This window comes from Drosophila pseudoobscura, chromosome X (genome assembly GCF_009870125.1).
Source record: "Drosophila pseudoobscura strain MV-25-SWS-2005 chromosome X, UCI_Dpse_MV25, whole genome shotgun sequence".
Taxonomy (NCBI): Eukaryota; Metazoa; Arthropoda; class Insecta; order Diptera; family Drosophilidae; genus Drosophila; species Drosophila pseudoobscura.
In genome coordinates, this window is record NC_046683.1 from 46,705,501 (window position 1) to 46,732,090 (window position 26,590).

The 26,590-nt window shown below is 42.9% G+C and overlaps 1 protein-coding gene and 1 non-coding gene across 2 annotated transcripts in view; one reads left to right on the top strand and one right to left on the bottom strand.

Annotated features, from left to right (window-relative positions):
- ftz-f1 (ftz transcription factor 1) overlaps positions 1–26,590 on the top strand; it is a 43,296-nt gene that overhangs the window by 12,356 nt on the left and 4,350 nt on the right. Inside the window, exon 3 of the mRNA XM_001353452.4 lies at positions 19,587–20,111. Within this exon, the coding sequence (XP_001353488.3) occupies positions 19,587–20,111 (525 nt within the window). The remainder of the gene's footprint in view (positions 1–19,586; positions 20,112–26,590) is intronic.
- On the bottom strand, positions 691–762 carry TRNAE-CUC (transfer RNA glutamic acid (anticodon CUC)). Its single transcript has one exon. It is a non-coding gene; the product is annotated as a tRNA-Glu (tRNA).

The window sequence follows — 26,590 nt, forward strand, 5'->3', positions numbered from 1 at the left end:
AAAAATGCTGTCCAATGCATTTTTTGTTGCTGTATTCCTCCAGCCCCCCCCCCCTATCCTCCCCCCTATCCTCGCCCTCTTTCTTCCGTTTCACTTATTTTTGTTGGTTTTATTTGCATTTTTTTGTTGTATTTATGTACTTACTTATTTTTGTTTGTTTCAGCTCCCTTGCTTTTATTTGCTTTGTGAAATTGTTGCGGCAGGTCTTGACTGTTTTTTGTTTTTTGTTTTTATTATTGCCTTTTGCGATGTTTTTCTGTACTCCCTCAGGCAGTACTTACTGCAAGGTGGAGCGTGGAGCGTGGAGCGTTGAGGAGGGGGTGTGTGCGCGGGTACTTATTTATGAAGCAATTATGTATATTTATGATTTTTTGAGTTGTAAATTTAAAATGCTTTCAAATGTTCAAATTGCTTTTGTCAAGAGGGGGTCAGAGGGGAAGGCTGAAGAGGCTTATTACCCAAGAGTCAAGAGCCAAGAGGCAAGAGCTAAGAGCTGGGTGGTCTGTCGTATGTGTGGATTTTGGGTCTGGAAATCCCCAAAAGTAAAACAAGGGAATTGTTGTTGGGCACCCCAGAAAATTGAGTTCTCTCTTGCATCGAGGATCGAGAGGAATATAGAAGGTATTCAGTCTGAATAATTATGCATCTCGATGGAAAAAAAGGAGAAAAAAAGAAACTTTTGATTTCAGCTTCCCATACCGGGAATTGAACCCGGGCCTCCCGGGTGAGAGCCGGGTATCCTAACCACTAGACAATATGGGATTGACATTCACACAGGATATCCAGCTTAACAAAAATATACCGTCATATGTACATACATAGATGTTTCTTTTGTACTATTTCTTTGACTATTTCCTACCTTTGGTTTCGTTTCCTCTATTTCTTGCTCAAAAGATTTTCCAAAATATTTCCACACAGTCACGTGATTCGACACACAAGGTCGTAAATTTATTTTAAAAATATTCAATCATGTTGGAATCTAAATTTCGTAACATGAAAGACCTTTAAATAAATATCAAAATTTGTATACGAATTGTTATAGCAAATAACGAAATAATTTACACCCCGAATTATACCTATCTCTCTCTCTTTGTGTGTGTGTGTGTGTGTGGTGTGATGTAACCATGTTTTTTTTTGTTTCTGTTGTTGTCACATACAATATTTAAATAAGCAAGAAATACTCGTATTTTGGGTGGAGGCAGGTGGGAGGTGGTCGGTCTGGGGTGCTTTTTTTTTATATACAATATGTTTATTTATTTTTATAATTTGCTTACAATTTAAGGTGTTTCTTGTTGCTGTTTTGTTGTTGCTTTTTCCACTGTTCCCCCCCCCCCCCCCCCCCGCCGCTCCATTCGCCTGCCGCTGCTTCTTTTCAGTTTCGTCTTATCTGCTGATACGAAACGAAGGCGACACGAAGTGCTTGGAGAGCCGAAGTGTGACCAAAGCTTTCAGTTTCGTTCGTTTCTTAGGCGGCCTAAGAGTGTGTGTGTGTGCGTGCGTGTGTGTGTGTGTGTGTGTGTGTGCTTGTGGCAGCCATCGTTGTTGTTGATTGTAGCTTTTGATAGCGCTGACCCACTTTGACTATTTGCATGGCCTACTGCACTTGGCCAAGTTTTTGTCTCGCTCTGTCACACACATGACCGAAAATGAGTGTTAGAGCGAGATGGATGGAAGCCTGCCCCCCCTTCGCCTTCAACATATGGAATATTTCGATTTTTTTTCTTTTCTTTTGGCTTACATTTGAAAAGGTGATAGTAGTACTCGTACACATTGTATATCCGAATAAGATTACTCCACACGCATTATGCCTACATATACAATCCATATATCTCTCTATAGTCGGCTCTCGATCTGTATCTCCCTCTCCCTCTCTGTCATATCTGTCGCAATCATTAGTTGGGAAATTTAGATCATGGCAGCAATATGACAAAAACAAGACACGGGAAACCCTAACAAAACGGAAAATATGTTTAGACAGATGGAACAACTATTCAGATCAAATCTGAACCCTCTTCCACCGTAAGGTACTTGTGTATATGTTTTATTGGAGTATGTAATTTGTGGCTTTAGCTTTTCACGCGCACTTACATAATACGCCTAGTGTCTGTCTGTCTGTCTGCCTGTCTGTCTGTGTGTCTACTGTTCAGACATTGCACACCAAAACATACTGAGCAAAAATTGCGTAAATTCGTTTTGTGCGTTCATTTTCGAAATCAATTTTTATTTCGTTTTTTTTTTTGTAATTTGTAAAGTTTTATTCCATTTTGGCTTATTGGATTGGATTAATTGAAAAACGGAATGAAAAGAGTATTTTTTGGGAAGTGCATGAATTCGCGAGGAACAATTTGTTGTATAGAATAAATGAAGGTACAACACTAGTTATAATAATAATTACAGGTATATGTTTCCAACATACTCTAAAATTTTTCAACTGGGAATCCGTAGGGATCCTGTGTGAGAAATTAAGAGTCCATTTCATACACATTCTCTTTTGTTTGTAGCTGTTTCTGCCAAAATCCAACTTCCAAGCGTGATTAAAATTCTTTGGTTTATCCCTGAGCCCGTCTAACAGTGGCAAACCCTTCACTCGGCAAGCAAATTAATTAGTTTTGACATCGTTTAACTTTAACCCCAAAGTGGTTGACATCGTCATTGCCATTTTGTCATCATCATCATCGTCATCATCGCTCTAGCCACCACCGTCACTCCTCTCCATTGTCAACCTGCATACATATTGTACGAGCTTCTATTTGTCCTTCACTCGAATTACAATTGCAGTGTACAAATAAAAATGTAAAAAATAATAAGATATTTCAATTGTTGTTGGTTTTATGACTTGCCTAAAGTCAGAGTTGATTAAAACCTTTAAGAGAGACCTTTTTATGGCTAAAACTTTACTTTTGCTGTTTTGTTTTTTAGTTGTTTGTTTTTGTTTTTTGCAGTTTGTAATGTTGCATCAACACTTGATCTCAAAGGACACATGTGGTGCACTTGTTTCTTTCGGCTACCCTCCTATGACCGACCCCCCGCCCCGCCCCGCCCCGCTTTGTAAACTGGGTCAATGCAATTTGGGTCACCTAGATTTGATTACCAAACCAAGAGCCAAGAGCCAAGAGTCGTTCAGCGGTTCGGTTCACCCAAAGCCAAGCACAAGCCGAGTGCGCTCTCTATCCATATCTTTCTCTCTTTCTATATACTCTATGTGCATATATGTTCTACCTCTCTCTCTCTCACTCTTTCGGCGGGTGTGGATTTACATTATATATCTAGTACATGCTGCTGTAGCAAACAGCTGCGTGAGAGTGATGGGTGGACTGTGGAGGAGGAGGAGGACCAAAGTGGGGGAAAATGGAAATCAGAAAACATAAAACAGAGAACGGGGATGGGGATGGGGTGTATACATATGCATCGGCAATGTGTATCACAAAAGTGTTGTTAAAGAGATAACGGATGCAATGAAGGAAGGAATGGCCGGAGAATGTGCCAATCAAATTGTTCTAGAAAGGATACAATCGCTCGATAGGGAAATGTCATTGAAATTGACAGCGAGGAGCTGGCAAAGAGGAAAATGAAACGATTCGAGGAAGAATAGACTCAAATCTGAAACAGGGAAATGGCAAAGAGTTTAGGATACGAGCGAGAGGATAAAGGGAACGGGCCTAGGATAAAGTTGAACAAAACAACATCGCAACGATTCAACTACAAAACAGCTGTGTGATTAAGGGAAACTGTGAACAGTATAGCCATAGAAATAGTAGTGGCCGAAGAATCCTACCCGACTTGAGCCACAAAATGGAAAACCATTCAAGTGGTGGCTGCTACGTACAACACCATCGAAGTAAACCCCTCCGAAATGGGTCACACACTCGCAGACCGAGCCATTAACACAACGAACAGTACCCCCCCCCCATTACCCATTCGGTATTCACTCCAAAGCGATACCAAAACTCAACCATATGGCGCATCGATGCGAGTACAATGGGACTTTCCCCTCACAAAAACAAAGCTGTAGGAAAACGAAAAACGAAAAACGAACGTATGACGAACCGAAGCGACAAAATTTAACGTAAATTGATGAAATTGATTGGAAAAACGTAGTCAGAAGGCAGCAACGGGGCAACAGTAACGAAATATAACCAAAATGTATTTCAAAATACAAAGCAAAACAGAAACAAAACCGAAACCGAAACCGAAAAAAAAAAAAAAACGAAAGTGCGTGCGATGAATAAGGAAAATTGCGCAAACGATCGTGAATGCTTCACACTGTTTATTGTCTCGAATACCCTTACCAAGAGTATAATGATTGGGTTGAGGTTTTTGGTAGAACATCTGTTGTCATCGGAGCTTCTGTAGACAATCAGTATTGGAAACTGTGAAAAATAGTAGCAAAAAATAGTAGAAGCGGCACCAAAGACTTACTTTTTTCATGCTTCAGATTCTGAATACCAAATCTATATATTTTTGAATTTTAGAGGTAATATTTTGTAGACTAAAGACAAAAGAGGTTATAAAAGACCTATTCGTGCGGATTCCGCTGTGCTTGCTGTTATTTTTATTCGTTTCACCAAGGGGCGTACAGTACATCGTACGAATGCTGAAAGAAAACATGTCCTAAGTCCAACAAATATTAAAGCAATACAATATTTCATGTATCTATTCGCTCGCAAGACGCTAGAAATATTGGATAATCGAGGATCATTAAAAAAAAAACATACCTTGCTGTCATAGAAACGATTTATCTGATCGTCAAGGGTATCTTCGTCTTCGTCTTACGGAATTCGGTGTCTTTTGCTTTGGTTTTGTTGTTGCCCTTTACACGCACCGCATTCGAAAAAAGCTGCCAAAAAACCATCAGCAGTGCGACAGAAAGAGACTGTGTACAAAGAGAGATGGAGATAGAGATAAGGAAAGAGAGTGTGTGCGCGAGTGTGAGTGTGAGTGGGTTTTGGGGGATGGGATGGCATGGGATGTGAAGCATAAACACAAAAAGTGCGTGAGCTTTTTTTTGTTTTGTGGGTTTTGCTTTTGTGGCATTTTCAGCATTTTTTGTTGGGTTAGGTTCAATGTGGAATGGCCGCAGAGAGAGGGAGCGAGGGGGAGCGAGAGAGAGAGAGTGGGGAAGGGCGAGGGCGAGGGAGAGGGGTAGGTGCGTGTGGGGCGTGAATTGCCATTGCGTATGCCGCTCTGTGTGTGCGTGAATCGTTCGTTTCTCTGTTCATGTGGGAATCGCTCATTGCGGTTTCGGGTTTTTCTTTTTTGTATTTTTATTTTTTAGTGTATTGTGTATTTTACTAAAAAAAAAGCTCCATGCAGCGTCTGCTGCTCTCCCTCTCTCTCTCTCTCTCTCTCTCTCTCTGTCGCTTACGCACAGTCTCCTCCTGCTCGTTTTCATTTTCATTATTTCTGTTTCTTTATTATTTTTTTTTTGTTTCTGTGTCGATTGCGTTGTTGAATATTTCCACTTTGTTTATATAATTTTAATCAAAAAAGAAAAAAAGTATATATGTGTGTATGTGTGTATGTATACAGATGTACAGATGTGTGTGTACGTAAAAAGCTTCCCCAAAAGTGGGTCAGTGGGTCACCATATCTAACAACGAGGCGGGCGGCGGGTGGCGGGCGGCGAGCGGCGGGCGGCGGGCGGGCAGCAACGCCAACGTCGCAGTCATCGTCTCTGACAGCAGCCAGACGTAGCCAATTTTTTATATCACTTTTATACAGATTTTGTTGTTTTTTTTCTTATTTTTTTTTTTTGATTTGTCTTGGGCTCTTCTTTGGTCTGCTTCTGGCCTGGTCAAAAGTGGTCGCTGTGTCTGTTCTTTTTCGAAAATGGTTCACAAAACTTTGCAAAAATTAATTATAAATAGTTTTGGCATTTTAATCGCCTGGCTTTTCGGTTTTTCGGTTTACGGCGGTGGTGGGGTCGCCTTTTGATATTTTGAGTAAATATTTATTTGTTGTTGTTTGGTTTTGGAACATGAAAGGGACTTACAATGCGCACACGATTATTTTGGAATGCCAAAATGTTGGCAATGTTAAAGCACACATCATCTTGCCTCTCTCTCCCCCCGATAAGATATATTTAAGCATTTTTCCGATTCATAAATCTGCTTTCGGGCATCGGATTCGGTATCGCGGAGATCTAGCCTGTGCCAAAAACCCCAAAAACCGCAGAGAATCAACAACAAGCTGCATGAAAACCGCAGCGGAAAAAGCCATTCAAATGTGAATTGAAAATGGTCAAAACTGTGTGTTGGTTTGTTTAATTATTGCTGTTTGAGCCCCAAGGTGGCTGCAGTCCACATTCAACAACAATAACCAGAGAACCAGAGAAGCAGAGAAACAGAGAACCAGGGGAAAAAACCACACAGGCCAACGCGTGTCTGCCTAATTGGGCAGATTTTCCTTTTCGTTGTTGTCAAACAATTAACATTAAACACATTTATATTATTTATACATGAAGTGCGGCTTGTCTGCCATTTATTAACATTAAAAATAAATTTAAAAATATCTTCGAATATGCTCGAAAAATGTGCAGACAAGGCACAACAAATGTTCGATTCAAAGATTAAAGACGGCGGTGTCTCTCAGAGGGGGCTACAAAGCAAAAAGCATTATGTTTACACTCTTTTATTTATTTTTTTTGTTGATGTTGTCTTTCTTTTATTTATAAAACGGGTTTTAAAAAAGGAATCGTCATAAATAAATTGATTTACCAAATCAAGGCACATAAAAAAAATACAGAAAAAATACCAGAAATAACAGAAATTATAAAAAGCCAAAGTAAATTGGGAAAATATAGAAAATCATGGTGTAGGGACATAAGGAAATATTTTTTAAGAAATTCCACAAAAATAGTTAGTATGAAAAGCACAAAAAATACCAAGTATCACAGTGCTTTTAATTTGACCCAAATTCTACATAGAAGGTCCTAGAATCCATGCCACACCACCACCCTCCACCCTCCACCCACCACCCACTCCCCCCACTACAGTTATTTTCTTTGCACCTTCCCGTGTTGCCCCTTTGGTTGTCGTTATCCTTTTACTCTTCTCCCTACTCCCAGTCCTCAGTTCTTCAGCGAGCGCAAATGCATCTCATTTGTTTCTACGCATCAGGCGGTAGGGGCCTCAAAGGATCTCTCACTCTCCCTCCCCCTCTCTTTCCCGCTCTCTCTCTGCTTCGCTCTCCCACGCGCTGCTCGAAACGCGCATTGCATTTTAAGCAGAAAACACCCGACGCCAACCCCCTCGGCCGCCACCTCCCTGGCCTACACTCGGTTCGGCTGCAATTGTTTTTGTGGCCTCGTGACCTACTTTCGAGCTTCGTCAACTGCAACGACAGCGGCGGCGGGGCAGCGGCAGAGTGAAGAGTGACAGAGCAGCCGACTGCGAAGCAAAGCGAAGCTCTCTGCTGCTGCTGCTGTTGCGCTGCTGCCGGTGAAGAGCGCGTGAGACGTTTTAAATGAATTGCAGTCTCTGTTTGTCTGTATGTATTTGTGCATGTCTGTGCATGTTTCTGTTTCTGTTTCGTATTTTGCACAAATAAGAAGCAGGGGATGGAGAAGAAGAAGAAGACGAACCCAATCGGCACCATAAAAATCGAGCAAAATCAACAACAAAGACGAGAATTGCATTGAGAAATGCGAAAAAAGGAGAATAAAAATTGTATTTTTACGACGATTTTCAGTTTATTTCGAATGCAATTCAAATTCCACACGAGAATTAGTCAGCAATTAGCATGTGCCCCCCCTCGCGCTCCAAGGGGGAATGCAGGGGAGACACTGGCAAAGGGGTGCCCACTCCAGAATGTGTAAAATGAAAAGGAACACAGATATGGAATGGAAATGCAATGAAATGAAACAAAGAAAAAAAAACAGATATAGTAAATTATAACAAAGAAAAGAGCTGCCGATGGGGAAAAGTAGATCTTGTACAAAGGCTTCAAAAATACTTGGTACAGTGAAAGCTCCATAGATCGATCCACCGCACCCCCTCCCCCACCCCCACCCCCACCCCCATCGAAAAACCACAAACAACTGTTTTCATACCAGCCCAGAGGACAAATATTGATTATAATAAATAAATAACATAAAGCAGAGCAGCAGCAGAGCGCAATCAGAAACCGCATCGCACCGGCCCGGCCTGGCCTGGGCCACACCTGTTTCGCCTCGATTCGATTTTTGATGATGATATTCCCATGACGGGCGACATATAGACAGACGTCGGCAGCTCTGCTGCTGATCTAAAAACCGAGCAAAATAAATAAATAAATAACCATCGTCTGACCTCATTACAAATGCGCTATAATAAATACATATATAAAATAAATACAAATATAATAATTGCGAATGAAATTAACAAAAAAATATACCACAGGCAAATTAAATATGGAATATTGTGTAATTTATTAGCGTTAATTAATTTAATTTTACAGAATGAGGGTGGTATAGAGAGAGAGAGAGGGAGGGAGAGTGAGAGTGAGAGGGGTGGTGTTTTGAAATTTATTGCGCATTGAAAAAGTGCACTCCAACTAAATTGTAAAAATATATATTACATGTCGCTGTGTAGTAGGAATACACTAAAAAAAATAGCATGTAATTTATGGAAAATGTATTAAAACGTAACATTTCTTAGAAAATGTATTTGATGTCAGGAATCACTTATAAATTTATGTCTGTCAGTCTATTTTTTTTTAAATTAAAAAATAGTCTAATCGTCATCTGTGCTGAAGCTGGAAACAGCTTATTTGCTTTGGGGCTGGTGTGTTTTTTTTTTTCGAAGAATCCTAAATGTGTGGCCTACTATTTCTCTGAGTGTTTAGTACTATATAGGAATATACAATTATACAAATCTACATTAAGCTGACCTCCCTCCTCCCCAGCGGGCGAGCGGTTGCGAGGGGAGCAACTGAGGCAGCGGCGTCGACAGCGGCGGCGGCGACGGCGGCGGCGAATTGCGGTCGAAACCGTCCCTGGGCGAATCTATCTGTTCATGTGTGTGTTTGTTTGCATCTGTGTGCTTATGTCTGTTATGTGTGTGTGTGTGTGTGCGGCATATGAAAAGTGTGTCAAGGTTTTTTGAATAATATTTTGTGCAGCGTTAACGCGACGTCAGCGCTCGACGTGACGCGACGCTGGCGCAGAGAAAACGTTGCTGTTGCTTCTGCTGCCGCCGCTGCTCTCGATTGTTGTTGCTGCTGCTGCTGCTGCTGCTGGCATTTGTTGTAATCGCCATGTTTGCTCTTTTCTTTGACCGTGTGTGTGTGTGGCTATCGTCCTCCTCCCTGCCTCCTCTTTGTGTTTGCTTTGTAATGCTGTCCTCCCTCTTGTCCTCCCACTCTTCACTTTGTGTTTGCTCATTTAACGCTGTCATCGTTTCTTCTGTCTCTCCCTCTATCTTTCTCTCTGTCTTTCTTTTGCTCGTATTTATTCTTCTCATTACTTCTCTACTTTTCTCTTTGTGATTTATTCTTAATTAATTGCTATTTAATTTATGATTTATTGTTAATTTTTTATGAATTCTCTTTATTCTTCGAATTCGTTCCATTTAAAGTACAATACTGTACTGTATTTATTTTTTATTTAATTGGGTTTATTTGTCAATCAAGCGTTTCTCCTCTCTCTCTCTCTCTCTCTCGTCTCTCTGTCTGTCTGTCTGTCTGTGTTCCCATTTAGAGCAGAAAGGGAGCCACTGATAAGAAAAGAAAAGCAAAGAAAGAAAGAAAAACTGATTGTAATGGTGTAATCGGAATGTGGGCGTGTGGGCGTGGGCGTGGGTCTGGGTCTGGGTGTGGGCGCTTGATTTATTTATAGGGGGGGATATACATTTTTTAGATTGGGGTAGGTTTAATCTGGTGGAAATTCCCCTCCGTTGGCATAACCGAATCGAACCGAAACCGAAACTACAACCATTTTGACAGTCTCCCAATTAGCGTGTGGAACCGCACCGAACCTCAAACAGATGTTTGACTAAGTCGATTATTTATGGCAGCAAAGTTTCCCTTGGTAACAGACTCTAATCCATATCGCCCAAGACTGGAATGGACTGCAGGTAAAGCCCTCTTGAAGCCCTCAGAAATCATAGCCATGAAGTTTCTGGTTTGAGATTGGGAAAACTTTAATCCATAAAGGACGCAATAACTCAAGGAAACTGTCTCTCACTGTACCAGCACACACGGACGCATACACGTGTATTAGTGGTAGGCCCGATTTCCGCTCTATCACACCCCAACCCACCCCACACCCCCCTCCCAGCACACATACACACGTGCGTCCCACAAAATTTCCCATTGACCCATTAACATGGAAAACAGAAAGCGAAACAGAAACAGAAACTGAAACAGTGGCAGAGGGCACAAGAGGAAGCGAAATACATATAAACGTATGTAAAAATAGAGTTCGGAACCTATCCTAAGGCTTTTGGTGTTGTTGTGCCGCCACAACCAGCACCCCCCACCAGCAGAGCGGCAACAACAACCTACACCAACATGGCAACAGTTTTTCGTTACAGCATAAAATGTCTCTATTCCCTCCCCCTCACACTCCCCACCAGACCCCATATACGCCTCCTTGTCTGCCCTCAAACACATTTATTAGCACGCACAGAAAGGGGGCCAGAGAGAGAGCGAGAGAGAGAGAGAGGCAGCGGCATAGGCATAGGCATAGGCATAAAAGCTGAAACGAAATCGAAATTAATCTCTCTAACATAGACCTGAATCTCTACAACAAAAAAGTAGGTCAACTGTGGCAGCGACGCCAACGCCAGCAGCAGTAGCAGCAGCAGCGGCGGCACCAGCAGCAGCAGCAGCGACGAGCGAACGTCGTCGTCGTTGTCGTTGTCGTCTTCGTCACACACACAGCAAGACACTTTCACTTATTACATTATTCAGGCGGCCCCAAAACGCCAAAGAGAGGCGGAGAGAAGCGCTCAATGCGCCTAGTGGGCGAAACTCGTTCGGGTGTCTGCTCTCTCGCTCTCGTTTTACTTCGCCGACGCCGATGCTGGCAGCGCTGCCTGATGTCGATTATTTCATACTGAAAGCAAAAGTGATCTGAAGCAGCGAGAGAGATAGAGAGAGCGAGCGTCGTCGTCGTCATCGTCATCGTCGTCTTCGTCGTCGTCGTCGTCTCTCTCTCAATGTGCATTCCACCTCCCCGTGTCCGTCCCCTACATTGCCGGCCTGCCAAGCTGGGGAAAAATGTTACAAGGTTTCGTTTCAGGTTAAGACGAGTTTTTTTTTTCTTCTCTTCTTTTTTGTTTTTGCTTTGAGTCAACTTAATATATTTTTTGTGTGTGTGTTTTTTTTTGGGTTTCTTGTTGCTTGTCTGTCGTTTTTGTATTTTGTATTTTCTAAATTTAGCTGATATTTTTGTATTGTATGTATGTATCTTCGTCTGTGTGTGTGTGTGTGTGTGTGTATCTTTGTTTTGCTTCGACTGCGATGACGACAGCCGACGACGAGACAGGGCTATGGCCACAGAGAGGGGTGCGGTTGGGGGGGAATGTGGGAGAGGGAACCCGTGCGTCGTCGTCGTTGGAATAAGTGACCTGCCCCATTTGAAATTTGTTTGCGGCTGCCTGTTTCTTCAGTGTTTGTTGTTTCTGTTGTTGGAATAAATTGGAATGGTTTGGAATACGTTGGAATGGCATATGTGATCAGGGGTATCCAATATGATAGTTTCTGGGGGGGAGGGATGTGTGATCACTGATCGTTGATAGAATGTCAAAAGTTGGGCTCTTGGAGGTGGATAGGTTGTACGATCCCTGATCCTCCTCCTCAGGAGCTTTGTTAGAGGTCAAGATCCAACACCGAGGATCGATTTTTTATTGAAATTTGTAAATTGTAATAATTATTGATGGAATGGCTTACGATAGCATTTACCACTGATTTTTCTTGGGCGGAAGGGATGTGGAGCATAATCTTCATGATCGAACCACATTCGAAGTAAAGGACGGAAACCCAGTCAATTTTCCAGAGTTCCACTGGTTCACCACGCGCGCGAGCCCTTCTCTTGCCCCATCAGTCACTGCCCCAAAGAAAATGGTCAGTACAGTCGAGTACCAAGAGCTGGGGCCCAAGAGTCAGGCAACCGCTGACCCAAACATATGACCAAAATGACTAAAAATAAAGCGAAATGTCTTACAAAATGCGAGGCTTTGTGCCTTAAAGTCAACGTGAAATATTTGGCAATCGACACATAAATTAAAATGGCCAGGCCCCCGCCCCCTACAAGCGCCCCACAAGCCCCCCACAAGCCCCTTTGGAAATGTTCAGAATTAAGCCGAAACCGACAAAATAAATGAAAATTAACTGTAGATTGCGTAAAGACAAAAAAACCCCCAAAAAAATAAAAATAAAATAAAAATAAAATAAAACAGACAAAACCTTCAGCGGTACGGGGCACACAAATGACCAGCGCTCAAGCTCCGTTCCGATCCGAATCGGATTCCAAATCTGATTCAGTGACCAAAAAAAAAACAAAAAAAAAAGCAATAACACTAAGAAAATGCAGTTGAAACAACAATTGAAGACAATTTTGGTGACTTTTTGTATTCGGGGCACGTTTCAGGTAAATTTTATACGTTTAATGTTTTATTATGAAATTAAACGAAGGCAGCCAAAAACCTGGCCAGAGTTACCGTCAGTCCGTCCGTCTGTCCGTCCGCCTTTCTGCCTATCTTTCTGTCTGTCATTCCCTGAGCCATTCCGTCAGTCAATCAGTTGGTCATTCCCTCAGTCAATCACCGTACAGTGGGTCCGTGTCCGATTCCAAGTCGCGTCATCGCCGAAATACCAGAATACTCGTTGTATGCCTCAAAATTTACCGTGCTTTTCCACCACACGACATTAACATTTGTGCCACCAGCGCAGTCTCAGGCGCAGACACAGACACAGACGCAGGCGACAAAGCGGCGGAGCGACAATCGGACGGACAGGCCTACGGACAGATCGTCAGATGTGGGGGATGGCTGCTGGTGGCAGGCAACAGTTTTGTTTCTTATTTTTTGGCAGTCAAGCACACATTCAAAGACAACCGGCTAAAGTGTCGAGATCGACATGGAAATGTCAAATGGAATATCCACTCAAACACAAAAACCAAACCATTTATGGGATGGAATCTAAGGGGAATCGGTGGATATTGCCAAAGCCCTTTTTGCCCACCATTGGGTTATCCCCCTCGTTTTCGACACTTTTGTACCCTGTGCAGCTGAGGCATTTTATGCAGTCAAGTTGTGCGCCGTCGCCGTCGCCGTCACTGTCGCTGCCGCGGCCGCTGCCGCAGCCAGCGATTGACAAACAACTGTCGAAAAAGCCATTGCGCATGCGCGCACAAGTCAAAAAGGCAAACGCAAACGCAAACGAAACGAAACAAAACGAGAACCAAAGCCAACCAACGGACCCAAAAAAAAGTTAACAGATCTTTTTAGTACATACACACGTATGTACATATGTACTAAAACATGTATATGCATGCATGTATGTATGTATACATATTTGGGCAACAGTTACACAGAGCCATTTAAATGGAGTAGCGAAGTGGAAGCTGAGTCTCAGGCTGAGGCTGAGGCTGAGGCTGGGTCTCTGGGTCTGCTGCAGAAGTAGGTCTCCTCTCGTATCACTCTTTGGCTATCGGCCGCGAAACCTGTTTCGCGGAGCCCTGTGCTCCGACTCCGGCTCCGGCTCCGGCTCCGACGAGAGTGAGAGTGAATCAACCATACCTCATGCCCTGTCTCGCCCCCCATCCCTCATTCCTCTCTGTTTGTGTCTGTTTTGTCATTACCTGCCGTCCATATGATCAGAGATCCAAAAGTCTTGTTGGCTACGGTCACGAACGTATTTCTTTTTTTTTTTTTGGGAAGGAAATGAAAATTTGCCTTTGGCTTTGTCTTCTGTTTTTGTATACCCTATCAAAGGGTCAATACGGATAGGATCTAAAGGAATACAGAATAGATATCCACTAGAGCCCCATCCAAAGGAATACAGATTTCCACTAGAGCCCTGCATGAATCCGCAGTATTTATTTATAAAATCACAGCTCTACTAATACCTCTTTAAAGCTTTCGTTCCTTAGTAAAATTATGTATTGCCTTCTCGCTCTCTCTACCAGAAAAGCAAACGGAGAGTGAGCGCGAAAAAAACTCGAAATTTGCGGATCTGGCACACGTTTATTCCGTTTTGGGCAAACATTTTGATGGAATGAGGAAAGTGAGACGTCGATTCTAACTGAAAGAACGAAACGAATACCGAATTCCACCGAAACGATTCTTCCAAAGATACTTTTCCATCTATTTTCTTCAAAATATCTCAACCCAAACATCACAGACTACGAAGGGACAGATTGTGATCGCGAGATCTGTTTCCTTGAGTAATGCCGGATCTGCAAGGGTATCACAGATTCGGTCCACGGTCGGCTAGCCTTTCTTTCTGGTTTTCGGTTTCATTTTTGTGTGTATTTTGGAGCTTTTGAGTGCGGAGTGCGTTTGGATATTTCGTAAGCTTTGTGTGTGTGTGACTCCTCAATTGTTTTTGTAGAGCAGGCAAACGAAGAGCAGCGCAGAGGAAGAAGAGAAGCGAGAGAAAGAGAGAGAGGGAGATGCCTGTCTGTGTGTCTCTGTCTCTGCCTCTGTTGCGTCTTCTCTCATCTTTGGTAATTGAGCGTTGAAATGTTGTAATCTCCCCAGCAACAAGCAACAAGCAGCAACCTACCTACATGAAGGTGGCAAACGTGTTTAACTTTTTTCTCCTTTGCGTCATACGCAGACCGAGTTGGCTTAGAGGAGCGAGAGAGACAGAGCCAGACAGAAGAGAAGAGAGTGAGAGTGAGAGATAAGTGGGAGACACGTTTTCACGTGCATCCGAGCACAGGCTCTGGCTATGGCTATCCATTGAAAGTTCACTTTTTGGCTGCATTTCGTTTGGTGTCGATTTTAGGGTTTTTCCCTCTTTCCGTTTCCCAGTTTCTTTTTTCTTTCGGCATTTTTGTGATTCATGAACTGCCCACAAAACGTTGCATTTTAATGGGTGTCGTCTGGTTGGGGTCTTTCCCTCTCTCCCTCTCCCTCTCTCTCTCCTCTCCTCTCCTCTTCTGCTTCTACTTTTTTTTAGTTCCGTTTTTGGTTAGTAAAGGAATCGGACTTGGACTCCGACTACAACTCGCACTCCGGGAGTGAAAGTTTCTTTTTTCGACCACGTTTTTTCTGTTTTTCTGTTTCTTGTTTTATATTTTATGCTCCTTTCGGTGGAATCTTATGTAATTTCGTTGGGCATCTCTTTTTTTTTAATGGATCTCCGGTCTCTCCTACAGGGCCTGCATCCTTATTTGGGGTTCCATGGAGTTGTTAAAATTTGCGTTTCTTAATGAGTTATTTTGTGTCGGCTTTGAGGAAGTACGGAACGGGACGGGACGGAGCGGGACGATCCCCGACCCCCGACCGAAAGGTTCGTTAATTGCCACATAAATATTACGTATACGTACCGTTAATTGATTTTTGCAATATTTTGGGCGACGAGGAGTAAATATTGGACTAAGATTGGGGTCAAATTTTGTAAATAAAATTAATAATAAATACCATTTAAGAAAATTAAATAAATATAAACATATTTTAATTAAAACTAGCTAAAAAAAATAAAAAAAACAAATCAGAAGTACAAGGAAGTAAATATAATTCTTTAATATATTATTACCATGAATATAAAATTAGCATAAACATTCCAAGAAATAAAAGAACAAATTTAAGAAATTCAAACAAAACAAAAACAAAAAAACACACGCACAAAACAACGTGCTAGTTCAGATATTTAAATAATAATATATTATTATAAAAATGTATACCAATTTAAGCAAAAGAATGTCAAATGAGCTTAACAAAATTCCCCAGCAGCTTAATAATTTTATAAAAATACACACAAAAACCGCAAGAAAACTTAACTCAAAAGAGAGACAATAACTTCATATTAAACCAGCAAAAAGCCCAAGCCAAAACCATTATTATTAACAAAAAAAAAAAAAGATATAGAAACAACACAGAAAAAAAACGACGTAGAAATAGGAAACGAAAACGCGCCACATGAAAACCGTGTCATGAACAAATGCAACAATAACAAAACCAACAAAAACAATGCAACAACAAACAAAAAAACCAAAAACTAATTGAGACCAAAAGAGAGACACAAAACGGAAAGAAGAGAAGAAACTAAACCAAAAACCAAAAAAACATACAACAAATTTAAAAGAAACCAGAAAGAAAGGGCAGCTTCGGGGGCCGCAGCTCTAGATACCCTGGCAGAAGGATCTTGATTGGACGATCGATTTTGCCCTTCGACTGATCGTTCCCTATAGTGGGGGTAGGGGTAGGGGTAGTTTACGAAATATCTATAAATACACACTATACCCTTTGTAAGGGTATTAAAGGTGTGAAAGAAGAGATTCGTAAGTGGTACGACAACGATTCCCAGTTTATTTCAAGTGAGAAATTACAAAATAGCTGCGCTTTAAAAGCTACGGCGGCTTGTAGGGCTTTCATAATGCCTTTTTGGCCATATCCGAAAGAATGAGTTATTGTTGTTGGTACTTTGCCCGTGCTGTGTTGTACAGTGTACACTGTGCCTTACAGTGGCTCAAAGCTAGGCCAAAAAGTTTCACTTTCGCTTTCAGCGCGGCTTGAATTTCAACAGAAACAGCAACAGCAACAGCAGCAGCGGCGGCAGCGGCAGCGGCAGCAACAGCAACAAAAACAAAGCTTTCAAAAGGGGGGCACTAAGTCAAGCCAGGCAGCGCAGTCGCCGCCACGGCAGAAGAGATAAAGAGAGATAGAGAGAGAGAGAGAGCGCGTCAACAGCCAGAGAGTGGGAGAGCAGGCAGGCGCAACGCTATTGAAAGTGAAACTGCTGCCAGCAAAAACGAATGGGCGAGAGAGTCGGGTCGTATACGTAATAGCCGAAAACTTGAACAGAGAGCGAGAGTGACTGAAGCGAGCACGCTGGGCAGCGACGCCCGCAGAGGCAAAGGCAGTGACAGAGAAACGGAGCATCACAGCGAGAAGCTAACAGCGAGCGCAGCAGCGGCTAGCGGCTAGCAGCTAACAGCGCAAAGCTAACAGCGACGGCGACTGCGGCAGCGGCAGTGGCAGCGCGCTCTAGTGTATTGCGGTATCCTCGACGCTGGGCTTGGGTTTATTCAATCGAGATACGTGGTTGATGTTGGTCGTGTTTTTCGCCTGGCAATATACACACACCCATATATATATCCCCCACAATATATATACACATGTATGTGGCATACAAATATACAACGAATTTTTTTTGAACAACAAAATACGCGCGTTTGTGTGACCCAAATAGCAGCAGCAACAACAGCAACAGCAACAACAACAACAACAACAGCAGCAGCAGCAATAGCGCCAAAAATCGATCAAAATAAACAAAACACAACAAAAATATCAAATAAAAAATATACAAAAAAATATAGATATAAAATCTATTGCAAAATTGCATTCGCCTGCTCCTTGCACCACCGACGACAGCAGCAGCAGCCGCAGTAGCAGCAGCAGCAGCAGCACTCCCGCCAGTACCTCCTTGCACCCCAGCAGAACAGCCCCAGGATTATGTTCTCTTGCTGCGTTGTGTGAGTGTGTGTGTGCGTGTGTGTGCATATTTTTTTGTTGTGTACTATACGTATCCGAGTGTGTGACCCGACGCAAATCAAGAGCGCGGGGGGATAGGGACGGCGATGCATATGCAATGCTGCCAATTGTTTAAACAACACAGAAAAGTGCAATAAATTTCGCGAGTGGTGACCCACATTCAAGCCCCAGAGGAGCGGAGAGGAAAGGCCGACTCCTCAACAACAACAGCAACAACAACAACAACAAAAGTGTGAAGAAAGTACCAAGAATAATACCACAAAAAGCCAAAAGTGTTAAATAAATATACCAAGTTTCAAAATCCAACGCACACAATCAAGCAAAAGATATAGCTATCTATAGATACATGCATACATACATATATAAAGCCCTACCTCTATCGGAGAAATCTATAAACAAAACAAAAATCATCCTTTTTGCTGTATATATTATATATTATATATAATATATCGTATATATATATTGATATATATATAAATCTATCTATCTATCTCACTCACCTCGTCAAAGTACCTGCAAAATATTAATCTAAAAAGTTAACCTCAAAAACCAAAACTCCAAATATTCAACAAAAATAAAAACAAAAAACAATTCGTAACGCAAAAACATTTCTTCTAAAGAATAAGGAAAACACACACAAAAGTTTGTTAAATTAAAACATTTTCTTATAAAGAAAGCAACGTGTTCAAATAATCAAATAACATTAAAACATTTAAATCAACAACAAACAAGAAAGAAATACCCTTAAAACAACTTCTTCTAAAGAACCAACACAAAATTCCATACAAAATACATTTCTTCTAAAGAAATTAAGCCCAAATTAAGCAAGAGTTTTTTTTTTTAAATACTAAGCAATAAATAAAGAATTTACATAAACAAAAATTCAATTAAGGCTAAGAAATTGTTTGTAAAATACATTTCTTATTAAAAAAATAAATAAAAAAAACCCCATATGAAATTATAGACAAAATGATGTCAAGAGATTATGATACATTTTAGCAACAAAAATAAAAACAACAACAACAATACAATCGTTAATTGTCGCACGAATAAACAATATAAATTTCCACAAATTTATAAACAAATAAAAAAACAAAAATTTTAAATCAAATTCAGTTGGCCTTAAAAATGTTGCATATAAAAAATGAGCATAAATTGAGTGCAAAAAAAACCAGACCACCGTATGAAAACCACAACAATTACAAGAACAACCTATTTTACTATCAAGTTTAAAACATAAACATAAACATAAACACTTAACATTTAAAAACATACAAACTATTATACTCTACAAAAACAACCCCCTCCCCAACCCAAGCAAAGAGTGGACAAATTTAAGAACGACTCTCAAAAGAACCGTCCAGAGATCCAGTCAAAACGGAATTTGAAACGAAACGATTTCCCCTTGAAATTTCGATCAAAAAAACATACATGAAATGTTATTAGAAATGGATCAGCAACAGGCGACAGTACAGTTTATATCGTCGCTGAATATATCGCCGTTCAGCATGCAGCTCGAGCAGCAGCAGCAGCAGCCCTCGAGTCCGGCTCTGGCCGCCAATCAGCAGCCCCAAACGGGCGCCAACAACAACAACAACAGCAGCAGCAGCGGCGGTGGCAACAACAACAACAACAACGATAACGACGGAAATGGTCTTTCGAAATTCGAACATGAATATAACGCGTATACGCTTCAGCTAGCGGGTGGTGCAGGTGGGGCAGGAGGCACCGTCAGCGGCAGCCAGCAACAGCAGCAGCAGCACCACAGCACGCACCACCAGCAGCAGCAGCAGCAGCAGCAGTCCGACCAGCAGGGGCACTACCAACAGCAGCAGCAGCAGCAGCAGCAACAACAGAATATTGCCAACAACGCCAACCAATTCAACTCCTCGTCCTACTCGTATATATACAACTTCGATTCACAGTATATATTCCCGACAGGCTACCAGGACACCACCTCCTCCCACTCGCAGCAGAGTGGCGGTGGGGGCGGCGGCGGTGGCGGAGCTGGCGGCAACATCCTGAACGGCAGCTCGGGCAGCAGCTCCGGCTATATGCTGCTGCCGCAGGCTGCCAGCTCCAGCGGCAACACCAATGCCGCCCACATGTCCTCGGCCAGCGGATCCGTTGGCAACGCCAACGGCCCCAACGGCGGCGGCGGCGGCGGTTCCGGTCCTGGCAATGCCATGGGCGGCACGAGCGCCACCCCGGGCCACGGCGGCGAAGTGATCGACTTCAAGCACCTGTTCGAGGAGCTGTGCCCCGTGTGCGGCGACAAGGTCAGTGGCTACCACTACGGCCTGCTCACCTGCGAGTCCTGCAAGGGCTTCTTCAAGCGGACGGTCCAGAACAAGAAGGTCTACACCTGCGTGGCGGAGCGGTCGTGCCACATCGACAAGACGCAGCGCAAGCGGTGTCCCTACTGCCGCTTCCAAAAGTGCCTGGAGGTGGGCATGAAGCTGGAGGGTGAGTCTGAACAGATTTTTATTTAAACTAAACTAGATTGGATGGGTGCCTCCTCGGGGGGATAGTTCATGCCGCAGCTGAGAAGTTTTTCGTCTTTCCCTAGACAGAAGCTTCTGGCTGGTTCCATGTAGTTGTTTACATGCACACCATGTCGTATGCGCGATGTTTTGCGGGATCCCTGAGGGAGCCCTCGCAAGGCAATCGGAATTCGAGAACCTCTGGGGATTGTATAATGAATTTTTTTCGGCTGGAAATGAATCAAATGTTTTTGGTTTGGCTACTATATCCACAGAACTTCTCGCCTCCACGCCCTTCGGCTCCCCCATGAAAAAGAATACATGAGTAATCCTAAAAAAGGGTCTCTAACAAACTGCATTGAATTTCATGATGAAATCAGAGGTGCTTCAGTTGCCTTTATTCATGGAAATGGAATTTTTCCACCATTTGTATTTTATTTTCTTCTTTTTCTTTCTTTTTTTTTTGGCAATGCCATCGGAAATCACTCAGATTTCCTGCAAAGAGAAAGAGTGGCAGTGTTTTGGCAATAGAAACAATCGATTATTCATTGTAAGGAAGATGTTCCTTAGTGGCTCACAGGCCGTATGTGGAATATCCAAGAAGAAGCTCTCGTTGCGTATGAGCAATATCAATCATCGTTCGCCTCAATACCTCAGTGGATTCCCTTTAATATTGCCTGCAACTTTTGAATGACATTTGCCGGATGACAAGAGCCGAATTTCCGAACCGACTATTGGCAACCCCAACCATGACCCCATTTCCCTCATGCCACACACACACACACACACACACACACACACACACACAGACAGACTGACGATACATGTACGATATAGGATATACATTGTATATAGTATATTTTAAGGATGTACACGGGCCTCGCGCCTCGCGCGCTTCTATGGCTTGCAGTTTTTGGCATTCACTTGGGGCCCTCTCGCTATGCGCTTCTGCAGTTGGACAGAAATTAAATCGATATTCCTTCCTTATTATTTATAAATGCGCAGCAACAGCAGCAGCAGCAGCAGCAAAATGGGGGAACTAACATTGAAATCCTTTGGGGAAGTGCTCGCCTTGTTCTCTTTCGCCAGTGTCCGTGTCTCAAAGGAATATATATGTAGATGTATGGCCAGAGCACCCCAGCTCCATTAAAACGAGTAATTAAACACTGATTATGGAAATGTGAAATATTGATAGGGCCCCTCTGTCCCCTTTCCTGTGGCTGGAATAAACAACAGCCCGCCAAAGTACATGCCGTACAGTTGTACGAGTATTTCTGTGGTCGTATCCCAGACCTATCCCAAGCTTTGCTGTGTTTATAATTATTTTTGTTGGGTCAGTCACAGTCACAGTCACAGTACCGGTCCCGGTCCCAGTCCCAGTCCCCGTCTGTTGCCTGGCTGATTGTTGATTGGTTGTTGTTCTTTGGGCTTTTTTGTTGTCTGCGTCAACACTTTTGCGTTACAAAGGTGTCTTCTCTCTCTCTCCATCTCCCTTCCTCCCTGTATCTGCCTCTCCCCAGCTGCGTGCTGTCTCCTTTTCACACCTTTCCACATGCTACAATGCCGTTCTTTGCACTTGTTCTGATTATTTACTTCATTCTTGGTTGCCTGAGACTTGTAGATTTATGTGGGATTTATATGACCAAAATTTACTATATCCTTGGCACATTTCCACTCAATTTCCTGAGAGTCTGACAAGAATTAATTCTCTTTAAAAGAAACACAAAAAAAATTCACTTTGAGTCAAAGTTTGTTATGAAAATTTAATCATCTCACTTGTATTCTTTTTGTGTGTTCACTTTATTACTTTCATAATTACTCGGGGTTTTCATCTCGCAAAATAAAAAGAGAAAAAAAAAACAAATAAGAGTTCACCTCATTTTCGCACTGTAACTTTTCCTTTGAATGTTTTTTCTTTGTAAAATCGTACAAGAGAAGCGCATCAGAGCAAACATTGTCGCGCCGAAGTCTACATACCCTTGCAATACACCGACGAGTAACAGTAGCGAGTAACGATAGTTAGCAACGAGTAAAGATCGATGAATTCGTAAGGGATCTGTGAATAGGACTATCGATTCGGCTCTTGATCAAGTTTATTCTTTCTTACCATAGAGTCCTTCCCCCCCACCCCCCTCTACCCTATAAAGTGTGTAACAAAAAAACTATTTCTTTTGTTTTTGTTGCTTTTGGGTGCCGCAAAAGTTGAGAGGGCGCCCCACAAGCAAGCATGTGCCATGAATATAGTATATAGAGTGCTATATAAGGCACAGCACACTTATGTATATATGAACTCATATATATGTATGTATCCCCCTCACAAGCCCCCTCTCTGTGACCAAGTGGCAGTGCAGCATGCACCGGCGGCCCCAAAAGAATTCCACGCCCCCGCTTGCACTCACCCACAAAACGAGAGGCTGACGCTGACGCTGAAGCTGGCGCTGGCGCCGCAGTCGCTGCTGTCTGTGTAAACCGCGCTCAGCAGCAGCAGCAGCAGCAGCAGCGGCAGCAGCAGAGCGGCAGCAAAAGCAAAAGGCAAAGCAAAGCCGAGAGCCCAAAACAAAAGCATGGCTGCATGGCAGCAGAAACCCGAATTGAAGCTCTCTTGCTCTGGCTCTCTCAGCTTAGTGTGTGTGTGTGTGTGTGTGCGTATGTGTGTTGCTCTCTTTTTAAAAAATTGTTTGCATTTTGTAATAGTTCCTCCCTCTATCCCCTGCCCACACCACCACCGCCCCTCTTCCAGCGACTGCTTTGTCGATTCGGATTCAAATGAGCGCGCGCAATTTGTGTTTCTCGTTTTTCCTCCTCGTTTTGTTTTTTTTGTTTCATATTTCCATCATTTGCAACGCTCACTTGCCTCGCTGCCACATGCCACATGTGTGTGTGTGTGCGTATGAGCGATGGGATGGGATCGGGAGGGGTGGGGAGGAGAGGGGAGGGGAGGAGGCGGAGGATGTGGCGTGCCATGGCATGACGGTTCAAACAAAGTTTGAAAATTATTATGCAAAGTGGGAAAAAGTGTGAAAATTATGACTCGGAAATTGTTTGCGTAGTTGATTTTCAGAGTCTACGAGTTGCTCCGATTTCAGAGACTACACAGAAAACAAAACAAGAAAACATATATGTATATTACGCTGTTCCCCATTATCTACGATCGTAATCGATGCCATGCTCGTAATAATCCCGTAGGAGTTCTCCAAATTCGCGATTATCGGATGATTATCGGATCCTAACGAGCAAAAAGAGCTATTTGAAGATGTCTAGTAGGAGGATGATCATGGGCGAAATGGATCTTTATGAGTATTCATTCGCATTCAGCAGATGTAAATGTTGAAAGTAGAGTAGATTCTACAAAGGAAATGATTGACTCTGGAAAGAACAAGAATTCCCAAAGTGTTTTACATATCAGAAGCTTCCGCTTTGGGGGTTTTTTTTTGTTGCTGTTGTTGTTGTTGGCCAGCACACCTACCAATTTCCATCAAATTGACGGCTATTCCAACCAGATTCATTTTTCTAGATCGTATTTAGGTTTTCCTTTTCGATTTGCACACACACACACACACACACATACACAGGCGGCGAAACAAACGAAACGCAGTCTCTGCCTCGGTCGCTGCCTCTGCCTCTATTGCTGCTGCTGCTGCTGCTGCTGCTGCTGCTCACACTTGAGTCAGCCGGAGCAGCGACGCCAGCAATGGCAGCGACAGCGGCACTAAAAGTGTGTGCAATACGTATATCAATGTATTGCCATCTCATTTCCGCTTTCGTGTACTTGGCCCATAGTGCCATCTCTTGCGCTCATGACCTAGATTCCGTTGTGCGATGGTGTGAGTGCACGTGATATGGCAAAATGAGTGTTTGCCTCTCTCTGCTTCTGCTTCTGCCTCTGCCTGTGGCTCTGTCTCTGCCCTCCTCTCTGTGTGTTTCGCTCTCTGTTTCTGTGCGTGTCTGCCTGTGTGTGTAATCAATGCAACATGTAGAGAGCGCCATCTGTGTGTGTGTGTGCTGTTGGTTTTATTTTTAATGCTCTCTGAATTATTACGTATGTACATTTTCGCCTCGTTTTCGTTCCGTTTCGTTCCGTCCTTCCGTTTTGTGTGTTTGCTGCTGACGAAAGAGATTTCAAAAGCGGCAGCACTCACTCTCTCTCTCTCTCTCTCTCTCCCTCCCTCTCTCTCTCTCTTTCTGAGTCAAGCTTTCGGCTTTAGTTCGTTATAATTGCGGCACTTTTTAGCCGCGTTTTGGGCTCCAAATTCGAGAGGGTCTCCTCGGATTGAAGCTTGCAGCAAACATATGACTCACATGGACCGGACAAGAGCCGACCATATGTCTGATCTGTGTCTGAGCAGCGGCAACAATGCGGATTTGAGCCTCGGGGAGCTGTTCAAACAAATTAACAAATTAATCTGAAATAAAATACCAAAATCACCTTTGGGATCACCTTTTTATCCCATTAAATATTTCAATTGTTTGGTAAACAAAAAGAATGTAAACTCAATGAAGGAGAAAGTCCTATACATCCCATTTCTCCATGCGAAAGGGTATAGAGTGCATGCTAATCACGAGTTAATTTCATTTGCTCTCCCTTCCAATTGTCCCACAGAACGTATACGTAATATTCCTTTATTTCCGCTCAAAATCAATAAAAACTATTTTTACCATCAACGAGTGTGAGTGTGTGTGGGTGTGGGTGTGTGGGGTGTACAATTTGAATGATAATTGATTTTGAACAGAATTAAATTATTTATTTAATCCATTAAACAACACCGCAATCCGATGAATTATTTAGGAGGCAGAAAAATCCTCAACAAATTATCCTATTCCCCAATTTGCAGCGAATGTAAACGCTTAAACAATGAAAACATTTCATGAAACCTCAACATCCGCCTTCGGGGCCCGACCCGAGCTTGGGCCGCATGCAAGTTACTCATACGCACCATTGACCCAAAACTGCTGGCAAACCAGCTTTAAAATAAAAATAACGCTTAAGCGCGAAACACCCACAAGTCGGGCCAGTGACAGAGCCATTTATTGATTTCCCGTTCCAAGTAGTGTGGGAAAATCCAAAAACAAAACCCACGAACAAGGAAAGGAGACCAGAAGGGAAGAGAAGAGCCAGAAAACAAACTTTCAACTACAAACATTTTGTTTTAGACAAATTGAACCACTTAACCCCACACAAACACAGACACACGCACACACACACACACACAGACGCACACACACGCAATAAAAAAGGTGAAAATCTAAATAAAACCCAACCAAAGTTGAAAGTGAAAAAATGTCAACAACAAAGACATGAAATTATGTAAGAGTAAAAGGGCTTTGGAATAAATAAAAAACAAACAAAAAAAAAAAAGTATAAGGGAACAGCAATAGATGGAGTTAGTTGAGAAAGCACGAATGTACATTATATGTACATACAATGTGAGTCCAATCTATCATAAGTCCATAATCGATAAATAATAATCGATTGGCTGTTTTAAATATCATTTATAAGTCACCACACCCCCCTCCCCCCCACCACCAAGCTTGCCCAAAAGAAGAAGAACTCGTAGCCTTACCCTAACATAAACACTCTTAAGCCCAAAGCCGCATAAAAAAAAAGCATAGAAAATACACTCCCAGACAGAAAGCGTAAGAGAAAGAGAGGGAGCGTCCCAGAGAGAGAGTGTGAGTGAGAGTGAGAGTACAATTTCTTTTTGGGAGAGTTGGCAGGCGAGGCGGCAACAACAATGCCCGTGTTGTCCCAGTTTTCGCGCACACTGTCCTTGACCTACTCCACTCGACAAAGTTGTCTAATGCGGAGGGTAATGTGTGGCTCCATGTCTCTCTCTCACTCTCTTCGCGGCTGTGTGTGTGTTTTGTGTCGTAATAGAAAGCTCTTTCGCGTTGCCAGGCCGAAAGCCGAAAGCATAATCGTAAAGAGAGTGTAACAGGGAGAGAGAGAGAGCCACGGCAGCGACGTCGACAGAGCACTGGCATTTGAGAGCGCGAGAGACTTTGCTCACACACAGTTACACGTGCAGATAAATGTGTGCCAGTGTGTGTGTTGATTATTTGTAAACAATACGCTTGACCTAAATTACAGTTACTTGTTCAGCGACACACACACACACACACACACACACGCAGAGACACAGGAGGCACCCCTTGGAAATGCATATTTGATGGCAGGCCACCTGCCACCTGCTACCACCCATCGTCACCCACATGCCATCGCCAGACCTGTCCTGCAACACCCCACCCCCTCCCTAACAATTGCATCTTCTAATCATCGTGCGAGGGGGTGTGGGGTGGGGGTGCCTACAATCTGTTTTCGGCTTAAGCCTCACTCCCCAGCCACCCTGCCACCCATCCACCCATATCACCTCATACCTTCTCTCACCCTTTCCCACCCTCTGTGTACACGTTCTGCACGCTTTTATTTTTTTTCGCTGCGCCATAAGAAGCGCATTTTTATTG